At 37.6% G+C, this 12,872-nt stretch overlaps 2 protein-coding genes across 2 annotated transcripts in view; one reads left to right on the top strand and one right to left on the bottom strand.

The window, feature by feature from the left end:
- The window catches only part of LOC131012154 (endoplasmic reticulum oxidoreductin-1-like), a 606,214-nt gene that overhangs the window by 484,285 nt on the left and 109,057 nt on the right, over positions 1–12,872 (top strand). The window lies entirely within an intron of this gene.
- Positions 1,785–4,767, bottom strand: LOC131012149 (G-type lectin S-receptor-like serine/threonine-protein kinase At4g27290). The gene is made up of 6 exons (XM_057940068.1): positions 3,263–4,767; positions 3,055–3,191; positions 2,766–2,976; positions 2,452–2,689; positions 2,228–2,378; positions 1,785–2,156 (listed from the first exon to the last, which is right to left on the bottom strand). Exons 1-6 carry the CDS (start codon positions 4,683–4,685, stop codon positions 1,851–1,853), a joined length of 2,466 nt encoding a protein of 821 aa, XP_057796051.1. The 5' UTR covers positions 4,686–4,767; the 3' UTR covers positions 1,785–1,850.

Genomic DNA, 12,872 nt, shown 5'->3' with positions numbered 1-12,872 from the left:
ATCATAGCAAATTAGGGAAAAGAAATAAAAATTGGAAATAAAAATGAATGCCTATAATTATTTTGGAATAATGTCATTCGTTGTCACATGGATCGACAATTCAATACAAATATACTATAAGAAAATATATTATAATAAATTAGTGAACTCGAAATAATAAAAACAAAAACAAATTAGTAACAATGTGAAAATAAATCATACGTTAAGCACATCGATCGATTGCTCAATGAAATTATATAATAGGACATTATTAATTAGTGAATATGAAATAAAAAAATATAAAATAGTAAGGAATTATTATAATGGTTCGAATGATAAATGACGTTAGCTACTTTCTTCGATTATTTCATAAAGGGAACTTGAAATAAAAAATATAAAATATGAAGGAATTATTTTAATAGTTCGAATGATAACACACCGTAGCTAATTTATTTGATTATTTCATAGAGGTATAAGTTAACGAAAAAATCATAGCAAATTAGGGACATAGAAATAAAAACTAGAAAATAAAAGTGAATGACTATAATTGTTTTGGAATAATGTCATCATGCGTTGATCACATGGATCGATAACTCAATACAAATACACTATAAGAAAATATATTATAATAGGGAACTCGAAATAATAAAAATAATTTGTTCAAAAAAATAATGAAAATAATTAGATTTTTTTTTTTCGGTTGGTACTTTTGGCACTAATAGTGTCATGTGTGCCTAACTTTCGCGAAAACCCGAATCCGGTCTGTTCTAATTAAGGCCAACACAATCTTAAAACGTAAAAAATGGCCAGATTTTGTATTTTTTCAATTAGTGGTCAAATATTGTGTTTTTTTCTTCAAAATGACTATTTTCAAAAGCGCTCTCATAAAATAAAAGATAAAGAAAAAATTAATAGTTAGAGTCCAAAATAAAGTGATCGAATAATTGTTAAATAAAATAAAGAAAAAATAATAATATTAATACATATCAATTGCCAAAAAAAGTGGCCATATTAAAAAAAAATGATAAAGAAAAAAATAATAGTTACAGTCCAAGATAAAGTGACCTAATGATATGTTAAATAAAGTAAAGAAAAAATAATAATATTAATACATATCGTTTGCAAACAAAAGTGGCTATACTAAAAAAAGAAGATAAAGAAAAAATTAATAGTTAGAGCTTAGAGTCCAAAATAAAGTGACCAAATAATTGTTAAATAAAATAAATAAAAATTAATAATATTAATGCATATCAATTGCCGAAAAAAGTGGTCATATTAAAAGAAAAAAGATAAAGAAAAAAATTACTTGTTAAAGTCCAAAATAAATTGATCGAATAATATGTTAGATAAAATAAAAAAAAATTAATAATATTGTTACCTATCATTTCCAAAAAACAGTGGCCATATCTTGGGAAATAAATCAATAACTTTCCAAAATTATTAAAGTTAAAAAAAGAAAATAAAATCTTTAGAAATTTACCAATATAAATTAAGGATAATTTAGTCATGATAATAGTTTAAATTAAGTAATAAAATTTCAAGGGCATTATGTACGCACGTATTATGTGCATTTAGCATTATTCCAAAAATACCCCTTTATATCAAAATTCTAGCAAGATTCTAGTCCGATATCTTAGGATTTATGTCTCGTAACATAATTCTTGTTTGATCTATCAAAACAAATAAAAAAAGAACAAATATGTAGTGCTCAAAGTATCAATATTTCACTTTTCTTGTTTCAAATAGGTGTATTTCTTTTCGCTATGGTTATGATTTACCCAAACTATTCTAGGTCTAGATCTCGATATTTTTCAAATCTTTATAAAGATGAATATATTTGAATACAAAAATTAAAGAGGGATTGCAACTATCTACCTACCCTCTGGCATTGTAATTGTTATTTGATTCTGTGAATTTGCTGCATTTGAGCTACTAAAACTGCGGTCTGCAAAAACATCTTTCTCAGTAAAGAATCCAGGCTGCTTAGCCTGAGGCAATGCAACTTCATTTCCCAGCATAAATATCACTGCAGACATGTTTGGCCTATCTTCAACACAATTCTGCACGCACAATAACCCCACATTAATCGACCGCACCACTTGCGCCGCGTCGAACGCCTCTCCTAGAGCCGGATCCACTAGTTTGATCGACTCCCCTTGCCTATAATGCCTCCACGCCTGTTCAACAACATCCTACTTTGTTATGCTTGTTTAAATGATAACAATCGATTCATATTTGTTACACGTACGTGTCCAAGAAGGTTGAGATTATCATCTTTGACGAAGAATCCTCTGTTCTTCTTTCCGCTCACTATTTCTAGCATGAGCACGCCGAAGCTGAACACGTCGGATTTCACTGAGAAGAGCCCGTCTGTCGCGTATTCTGGAGCCATGTATCCACTGCGCACGGAGTGAGGATTAGTGTTACCAATGGAATATTTAAATACATCATCACAACCACTAGTGTTCTTACTATGTTCCCACAACTCTGCGTGTCTGAGCTTCTGTTTCGTTCCCTCCGAAACTCCTAGCTAGTCCAAAGTCTGATATCTTCGGATTCATGTCTGCATCGAGCAGAATGTTGCTAGCTTTGAGGTCGCGATGGATGATTCTTAATCTCGAATCTTGATGAAGATACAACAGCCCCTTTGCAATTCCGTTGATAATGTGGAACCGTTTCCGCCAGTCAAGTGACATACTCTTTGTTTGATCTGTTTAAACAGATTGGGGAGTTGACGCTTTTGTTTTGGTGTATTGTAATAAACATATTGAATAATTTTGTCTGACCAAATAAAATCAAGTCGAGGCTATGATTAGGCATGTATTCATAGATCAACATGTTCTCCTCTCCTTCAGCGCAGAACCCTAACGTCCTCACCAGATTGCGATGCTGAAGTTTGGCTATCAACATTACTTCATTCTTGAGCTCATCAACTCCTTGTGATGAGGTTTTTGCGAGACGTTTTACTGCTATTTCCTGTCCGTCTTCTAGCTTGCCCTACAGATCAAACATTCAAACGTGGAATCTAATAAAAAACGATCACATTTTGACACAGGATTTGTTCGTATTATATACCTTGTAAACAGGTCCGAATCCACCTTCACCGAGCTTGTTCTTTGAAGGAAAATGATCAGTAGCTTTCAAGATTGTGGAGAAGCTGAAGAATGGCAGCTCTCCTTCTTTAACATGATCTGCACCAGATGGCCCTGCAGCTGTGGGAAAATCCACTTGTATTGTAATATATTCTTCAACCTAAATGGACATTCACCATATATAGACATACCTTCTTGTGTCACAATCGCCTCCTTGTTCCTCTTTCGTGTTATAATCCAAAAGATGCTTAAGCACACAAGAATCACTCCTGTTACTGATGCCAAACTCGCTATGATTATGGCTCTCTTCTTCCCATTTTGGTCTGAAACTTGTCCTGTAAACACAGCATATTCTGAAGAAGCCAATCTGATGTAAAGATCCTGGCCTCCTGTAAGTAAAATTCTGATATCTACCAATTCCCCATGGTAAAACAAGCATCCTCTCCCTTCCTCTTTTATATCCAACCGCGTATATGCCGTGCAAGAGCAGCTCCTCTTGCATTGCGCTTCACATTCTTGGAGTGTAATGTTGTCATCTCTGATTGTAGAGTTTGTAGAATCTGGCAATTTGATCCCGGAATAATTCAAAAACACATCATCAGAACAGTTCAAATCCGCCCTTCTAACACACCCACCCAACCACTCTTCTCTGTCCCAACTCTGTTTATCTCGAGGCTCAAATCTGTCGAGGCAGCGACAGAAGGGCGAGTTCCCATCGCAATACCCATTGGGACCGCAAGAATTGTAAGCATCGCAAGGATCCGTGACGGTTCTTCTGTAAACAGTCCAGATCTGCTCCTGACTGTTCCAAATCCAGCGGCCTGAGTCACCATCGATTGTGACAACAGACCTGGAAATCGCTGATTGATCGCGAGTGTCTTCCTTGTACTTGACCACATCATTAGTCCTCACCAACGACAGAATATACATTGGATCATTGCTTATATCTGGTGCACCACTCAATCTAACACCATTCCACGGCCCCATCCTGTTTTTGATAGCATCGCCTTCCTTGATCAGCATCTGCGGGTATCCAGTGGGATCCAGGTGGGCTGTGTACCTCCCCGGGGCAGGGTCGCTCTCGCTCCGCCACGAAGAGATGTAGCTCTCCACCCCGCTCGTGTAGTTCCATCCTAAGCTCATGCCGGGGAGAAACGTGTCGCATGGATAGTCGAAGCTCTGCCATAGGTAATCATCATGGTCTGCATCCTTCACCACAAGATTCCCTGAATCCAGCAGCCGTGCAATTGGATTCTGCACGCTTCGTGATCTGTTGGTGGACCATATGAGGCCGTTGGCGTCGCTGAGAAGCGACAGAATTCCGGGCTCCGTCACTGTTAAGACGCCGGTTTTATTTGTGAGTGGAGCTTCTCTATTGGCAACCCAAACCACTGTCTGAACAGGTATGGCCTTGTACCAGATGCCCACGTAACGATTGCTCGAGTTTTGGGGAGAGAAGAATCCGAGTTCGAACATCCCACCTGATGACACCACTGTTTCGCCATCTCTAATGCTCTGGGAAAGCTTAATGGTGTCGTTTGCGGCAATTGTTGTGTGGATTATGAGAGAGCAGATCAACACAAAGGGTGACACTCTTTTGCTGCATTCTTCCATGATAAACAGTTTTTTTAGGCCCTTCGGTTTAACCAAGTTATTTATGTTTCTTTAATCTCTGTTGTAACTTTGATAACTAAGGCATCTTGTTGCAGTCAAAGATCGATGCACACAAATCAACTCTTGTTTGTTTTTATATTGATAAATGATGTAGGTGAAGTCAAGATATCAATATTATTAGTGTTAACAGGTAGGCTAAAATAATGGGAATTATTTGAAAATAAAGAGCGTGAAACTAAAGGACGGACGACTAAGATTTTAATAATATGGTGTAGTCTGACTAGAGAAAATTTACCTTTTATAGAGTTTTCCATTTTGTTGGTTTTTTCTTTTCAAAAAAGAAACTTCTTTTTTCTTTTTTGAGGAAATTCTCAAAAAAGAAATTTATTCCTACACGAGTCATATGCATCATACATAGGGCTGTCAAACCTTGCGGGCCAGGCCGGGCCGGCCCAACCCAGCGAGCCTAGGCAATTTTTTAGGCCGGGTCGGGCCGGCCCAAAATTTCAACGGGCCTCGAACAATGAAGCCCAGCCCGGCCCTATGTACGGGCCGCCGGGCGGGTCGGGCCAAAACAGGCCAAAAATTGATAAATTAATTAATAAATAAATATATATATATATATATAGGGGGCCGCTCCAATGAGACCCCCTAATTTTAATGAGATTTAGGGCACGATCTGGTGCGTTTATTTTATCAACCCTATGGTTGATATTGTATCTGGAGGGTGATTTTTTTTCGCAGGGTTCGAATCCTGGAGGGAGCAGAATATTTTAAATTTTGTTATTCATCAGTATATACTGCATTGTTCATCAGCATATACGACCCTGTTCATCAGTACATATGTCTTATTCATTACGAATTTTTAAAATTTTATTTTTCATCAGTATATACATCTTGTTCATTAGATATACGTTTTGTTCATTAGTATTATGTCTTATTCATTGTACTCATGTTACACGAAAAATAGAGGGTCTCACTGGAGCGCGCCCCTATATATATATATATATATATATATATATATATATATATATAGGGAGAGGTTCAGGAAAGAACCATAAATAAAAGAAGACCGGAGAACCATTTTCAGCCATTCGATCATCAAGATCTACGGTGGATGCATCATCTTGTTGGATGAATGCAGATCCTGGGTTCGAATCCTGAATGGAGCATTTTTTTTATTTTTTTGAGTGCATTAATTTTAACAGCGGATGTATTAATTTTTACAGTGAATGCATTAGATTTGATGGTTCTCCCGTTCTCACAAATAATGTAATTCTCTCTAGAACCACACCCTATATATATATATATATATATTAGTTCCAAAAATTAATATATTAAATCAAATTTAAAGAAAAAAATTGAAGACAAATTCGATGAAACAAAAAGGGCCTTAAACAATCTACATCTAAATTACATAATTGACTAAAATTAAATGTAAACAAATATGACTAAAACTAAATGTAAACAATATGAATACAAGTAAAAACCAAAAACTAATTGCAAAAACAACAAAAACTGAAAACGATTTATTCACAAATTAATTAATACAGTAATCAAATCAACTGGAATGAAATAACAACCACAAAAAATAATCAAAAATAAATAAATCTTCCAAGTAAAAATAATTTAATATTGATTGTTGATTGCTAATTTAAATCCTAAGTTAGACTTCGACTCATCATTGTCATCAATTGAAGAAATGGACTTAGATTGGGTTGGGTCCACTGGGATTGGCCGATTGGGATTTGGGACGAAATATAAATTTTCGAAATTTTCACCTTCTATACTGACGGGCCGATTTAGGCCCGAAAGCCCGGCGGGCTTTTTGGCCCGCGGGCCGCATGGGTCGGGCCAAGGAGGCCCGATTTTTTTGGGCCTTGGAAATCCTAGCCCAGCCCGGCCAAAACTACGGGCGGGCCGAGCCATTTTCGGCCCATTTTGACAGCCCTAATCATACATTGATACATATACATACATCGTGTTCCATTACCCTAGAAAAGAGGAATAGATGATGGATTGCTCCAATAAAAATTGGGTAATTATATTCATAGCTTCTACTTTATTATGTAATAATAATAATAATAATAATAATAATAATAATAATAATAATAATAATAATAATAATAATAATAATAATAATAATAATAATAATAATAATAATAAATCGTATTCCTTTTTAGGTCGTTCCACGAAACTTATTACGTTTCCTTTTACAGTAAATATTAAGAAAAAATAAGGATTTTTAATCATGCATTAAGTTAAATAAATTTACCCTTATTACTTCACTAATCCCTCCGCCCTTTCTGACTTTTATACCCCCAATCCTAATTTCCTTGCACTCTCTCTCGATTTAGTCGCCACCTCTTCAAATCTCTCTCCCTGTCTCTCAAATCTTTCGCAGTCGACACCATTCACAGTCCCCTCATTTGGAAGCGTAAATTCCTCCACTTCGAGCGAGTGATTCAAGGCCTCTCTCTTGATTCACTCGCCGCCAATCTCACTTATCTTTCCCAGATCACTTCCCTAAATATTGCCCTCTCTTGCTCCATGGCTTCGACGCTCCCTTCGAATGAATCAGGTTAGCTCAATCCTCGTCGCCTCCTCAATCGAGCTAGATCTCGCACAGTTGAAGAGATCTTGGGAAAAATCTGAAGTTGCCACTGCCCCACCGCGATGACTGATGAGAGCGATGGGGTTATCGGCGACATGTCGTCTGATTCCTCTCTGTCACTTATTACCCCTAGATCCGGATTTGTAAAGTTGATAGCCAAAAGTTTTGGCACGTTTTGAATGAAAACTTAACCAAGGTAACTCTTTTTCCTTAAACTCACTGATGTCTCGTTTTTTTAAGTTGTGTGTCAGCCTACAAATTAAAATAATCTTAATTTTTTGCTTAAAAAATTGAAAAATTAAATTTAAAATAATATATTCAGTTAATAAAAAATTAATATATTCAGTTAATAAAAATGACCAATCTAATAATATATTCAGTTAATAAAAATGACCAATCTAATTGGTGCGTCGGGTGTAACTCTTTCAGCGCCACCGCAACAATCTTAGGGAAAAGAACGCCCACCATATCAACGTCATCGGAGCGGACTGAAACGGTGACAGTAGATGACGACGGTGGAAGAGGCACCACCATGTGTGTTGAAGAACTCGGCCAAACAAAGTTGTTGGAGAGTGGTGGAAATTGTGATAGTGATGAAGAATAAGCCATGGCCGAACCGAAGAAAATTGCTGGTCAGCGATGGCAAGCGGGCAAAGCAGGAGAGATCACGGCGAGACTTAGAGAGAAAAACCTAGCGCCATCGTGTCAAAGGAGATCGCTTACTACACATGCAACAAGTAAGTTATTTTAACATGTGGTTATACATAATAGTAGCACATTTAGTAAAAGAAATAAGTTAACTATCACCATCCATAAAAATATAAGTTTAGTAGCACCTTTTGAGTGAAAGGACTTGAATACCCTTATGACTAGTCAAAAAGTGTTCAAAAAGTGTTGATGTTGACATCTAATATATTTATATGTTTAATAAAAGTCAAAAAACTGACCCTAACATACATTGCTGCTTACAAATTACACGAGAATTTCATACTTATGATTTTACTTTGAAAGAAATCGTGATTTATGCACATTTATTATGTTTAGAAGTTAGGCTGCAGACTTTGCACTTTTTAAGGAAACATTAAACCTTAAATTTTCATCCGTACTTGAGATTGTTGGTTAGTTAATGAAGGAGAGAATAAGTGTATACCAACCAAATCTGTTCATTCATTAGAAATTTGAACTAGAAACAAGAAAATTCTCTCAACATATTGCTCGACGGGTGCAAGGTTACTCTAAATTCAAAAACAAATTGATCTGAAGTCTTATATTGCATAAGGTTTGTGAAACATTTTTTTTTAATTTCAACAGTACACGGTTACTGTTCTTTTGTGCACGGTTGTGCACGATTGGCTTTCTACGTGTTGTTTGAATGTGAAATTTTTTGAGGGAGATTATAATATTGTTTTGAACTAAATTAGATAACTTTAAACATTAAAATATAATCGTGCATTAAACCGTGCACGAAACCGTGTACAAGTATTTATTAGTGCACGGTTTAATTTTAAGTGATTTAGTGTTGTTTATTTCGATAATTATGTTATATATATGACTTATACATGTTTTGGACTTGAAAAACTCTTGAAAAACACTATGTACGTAAATTACATTATTTTTCCACCCTTAGTGTTTGTCCGTGCACGGTTGTGAACACGGTTGTGCACGGCTAGGGATTTTGCTGTACACGGTTTGGTTTAAGATGTTTTTTTATGTTATTTCTAGCATTTCTGTATATTTATTTCATGTATTTGAGTACACGATTTCCTATTTTGTGTATTTAAATGTTGTATTTTTATCGTTTTGAAGCAGATGTCGTTTCAAGCAATCGTTATACGGCATAGTGGTCAGTGGAACTTAACCGAGTATGAAGGCGGCGATGAGGTTGTCGTGTACATGTCGAAGGAGGAGCTTTGTCATGCGAAGTTGATGCAAGAGGTGCACGAGTAATTAAACGAGGATGGTCGATCCACATATATGCTTATTACACATCGACCACAGACGAATGGAGAAAAATAAAAGTGGCTTTGAAGGCTGATTCAGATTTGAACCATCTGATTTTCGAGCAAAAGAAATATCCCATTGTGTACGTGATCGAGAAGGCCAAACAATCTGCGGCTGCGGTTCCTCAGAATTAGGAGCGGGGATATTATGAGTCACAGCGGTCTACTGTGTTTCCTACCGAGACGGACGTTGGAAGAAGTATCCCGACAGAAGATAATAATAGGGACGAATCATCGTTGCAAGAGGAGGAAGACGAGTCCGACTCTTCGGATGAGGAAGAAGATGCGATACGACATAGAGAGATATTGGATTCAGTGTCGACTGAACAAGAAGCTTGGAGACAGACAGGGCCTCAAAATTTCATATCGGATAAGCAGCCCGATGTCGAGCCTTGTGGCGGAGTTGAGCAGCCTGAGACACGTAACTGGGAGATTCCAGTACTCGATTTTGACGATGCGCCGGCATTAGGTTGGGAGGATTCTAACATACTGGAGAGCGGGATATTATCATTGGGGGCTCTATTCCGATCGAAGGATGAGTTGGCGATCACTGTTGGCCTGTACTACGTGGAGAATCACGTGGAGTACGCTGTGGATCGTTCCAGTAAGACTCGTTTGTGGTTTGTTTGCAAGCATGTCAACGATTGTCCGTTCATGCTGTGAGCCGTTCAGAGTGCATCGATTTGGAGAGTGATTAAGGTGGTGATGGATCATACATGCCACACGAATTTGAATCGCACTGCCCCGAGATAGATTTCGGCGAGGGTTGTTGGAAAGTATTTTGCACGGAAATTGGTCGTCCAAGGGGTCGTTTTGAAGCCGAAGGAGATGATTTCATAGATGCAGCGCTTATTCGGGATTGAGATCAATTACAGCTTCGCTCTCCGTGCAAGAAACATCGCGACTGAGATGATGTATGATGATTTTGGGAACTCCTATCAGATGCTCCCGTCGTATTTGTATATGCATAGAATGAGTAATCCCAGTACGTTATATGACCTTGAGATGAAGGCTAATGGCGAGTTCCATCATATGTTTGTTGCACTTGGACAAAGCGTGGCTGTCTTTGGGAATAGTTACTTGAGGCCGGTCATCGTCGTAGACGGGACCCATCTGAAGGAAATGAACGACGGCATTTTGTTCGTTGCTGTTACAAAGGATGGAAACGAAGGAATATTTCCTCTTGAAGTTGGGCTTGGTCCTATTGAGAACGACGAGTCTTGGACTTGGTTCTTCCACTGACTGAGGAGTTGCTTTGGTCAGCCTGATGATCTCTTGATTGTGTCTAATCAGCACAAGAGCATCAGAAATGCTGTCTGGTGACACTCGCGCTGCACAAAAATGAATCAATCAGTTTTAATTATTCGTCAATCATAACATAATAAAAGGATTAAAACTTTAAGACATCAATAATTACCTTCTCCACATCGAAAAAGTGGGTGAAGTCAGCAGGCGACTTCCAAGTCGTCTACATCAAGCATCATGGCATCTGGAAGCGCGTGTCTCGAGCCCCACAGGCGATGCCCAACCTTGAAACGGCCTCATACGACCAAATCTGTAATGCCCATATAGGACCATAGAAGTGGTACGTCCTCCTATTCCCGCTAATCTCCGAGGGATGCTTCTTCAGCACAGTCATGCCACGGCACAAAATCTGGAATAAGAAAGAGCCCCACGGGAAGTCGATCCATGCCTGAGGCTCCTCGACCAGTGCCCACACCCAATCGTGCACGTATTTATAATCCCGACAAAAGATGAGATCATACGCCACCAGAATGTTGGCCACCTTCAAATAATCCTCCGCCCTACGGCCCAACTTATGCTTAGTAAATTACTTATGCAGATCCCTCACAGCCACCCTCTTGCCTTTAAATACTCGGTGCCATATACTCTCCTCCCCAACTCGGTGATCCACATTAGGATCAAAACCCTGCGGGGATGGCCCGAAGCACAATCCTGTCACCAAACAATACTCCAATGCACCAAAACATATGTCGTGTCCACCAACGTGGAACCCTTATCCCACTGACCGAATGACTCGTCGAACAACTCCCGTGCAAGAAGATGGTGCAGTGCGGTATTCGCACTCTCCTGCCTCCTCAAATCAACTTAGTGGCCAAACGGGACCACTTTTAAATTGTTCATAACATCTGTAATGCATCAAGCACGTCTCCATTTCCTTTAATGTTCGTATCCGGGTGTAGTGATTGATACGTCCGGCATAACCTTGCATGTGCGGACGTAACCAAACATAGTTCGGAGGCTGCAATGAATTCAAAATGATGATTAAAGACCAAACGTAAAAAAAATTGTGCATGAAAATAGAACCGTGCATAAAAAATCCAAGAAACCAACCGTGCACGGTTGAATTGTGCACATCAGAACACGCCAAAGTTCATATAAACATAAAATAATTACAAAATTACAACCGTGCACGATTTTTTTGAAACCGTGCACAATCGTGCACGGTGAGTTCAACCCAAAACATATATATACAAATACAGCATATTAGTATCAAATACATCATTTAAACTTAACCGTGTACTATAAAATTGAAACCGTGTATGCAAGAACTAACCTAACCGTGCATGGTACACGGTTTCTTCGAAAATTTCCAGATTTACATAATTCATGATTTTAAACACAATTTTCAGATTGCCACTTTCATAATTTCAAACACGAAATTAACTATACACAATTTGACAACGGTAGAATCAAATATTAACGTCATTCTTACCGGAGGAGGCGTCGGATATTGCTCGTTCCTAGAATTCGTCCGTTCAATTCTTTGTCGTGGTCGTTCTTCCCTCTCGTAATCTGATTCTGTTTCACTCATAGTGGATCGGTGAAATGCCGACGTGAAGTAGATTTGGTTTGTATGGAGTGCACGGTGAGTAGGCGGCGTGAGTTCCGTTTCAATCTGTTTTTTTTTTTTTTGAATTTGCATAGAAGCTGAAAATAATAATACAAGAGAGAAAGGCGTGTATTGTTTTGAAGGAATTCTACATTGGGTGGGTGAAATTTTGCACGGTAGCTTTTGCTTGTGAATAACCGTGTCTTCTCAATATTCGCAAGATTTGTTTTTTTTTTTTTTTTGGGAATGATTTGAAATAAGATTCTTGTTTTGACCACTTTTCGGCTGCAAAAGGCTGAAAATTCATGCACTTTCTTTATTCTCTTCCAAATCGTGTACATGCAAGAAACCCTAAACCCTAAATAGGTGGAACCGTGTATATCGGATATCAAATTCTCAATTTTTTGATTTTAGAGAGAGACAATAATAAGACAATAAAGAATATGTTGATAATGATGAAAGATTCTATACTTACTTAGTTGCACGGTTGAATTGTACTATTATTTTAAAAAAAACAAGAAAATTTTAAATAAGTCAAAGATGTAGGGACCATTAAGGATATATTTGACCATTTACAAGGATTGTGCTACTAAACTTATATTTTTATGGGGTGTGATATTAACTTATTTATTTTATTGAAGGGCTACATACAAATTTCGCCCTTTTAACATTGTGTTATTATCTCTATACATGATACGGTTGTAAATATAGATCTTATC

The sequence above is a fragment of the Salvia miltiorrhiza genome, chromosome 2 (assembly GCF_028751815.1).
Source record: "Salvia miltiorrhiza cultivar Shanhuang (shh) chromosome 2, IMPLAD_Smil_shh, whole genome shotgun sequence".
Classification (NCBI taxonomy): Eukaryota; Viridiplantae; Streptophyta; class Magnoliopsida; order Lamiales; family Lamiaceae; genus Salvia; species Salvia miltiorrhiza.
The sequence above is the reverse complement of the archived record's forward strand: the minus strand, read 5'-3'. Positions and strand labels throughout refer to the sequence as shown.

What these genes read in the sequence shown, in the direction of transcription:
- LOC131012149 (XM_057940068.1), bottom strand. Translation starts at nt 4,685, where the DNA reads ATGGAAGAATGCAGCAAAAGAGTGTCACCCTTTGTGTTGATCTGCTCT. An exon ending in CCTCGACTTGATTTTATTTG is followed by an intron (nt 2,690 to 2,765) that starts GTCAGACAAAAT and finishes CTGTTTAAACAG; the next exon opens with ATCAAACAAAGAGTATGTCA. An exon ending in ATCTCAACCTTCTTGGACAC is followed by an intron (nt 2,157 to 2,227) that starts GTACGTGTAACA and finishes GTTGTTGAACAG; the next exon opens with GCGTGGAGGCATTATAGGCA.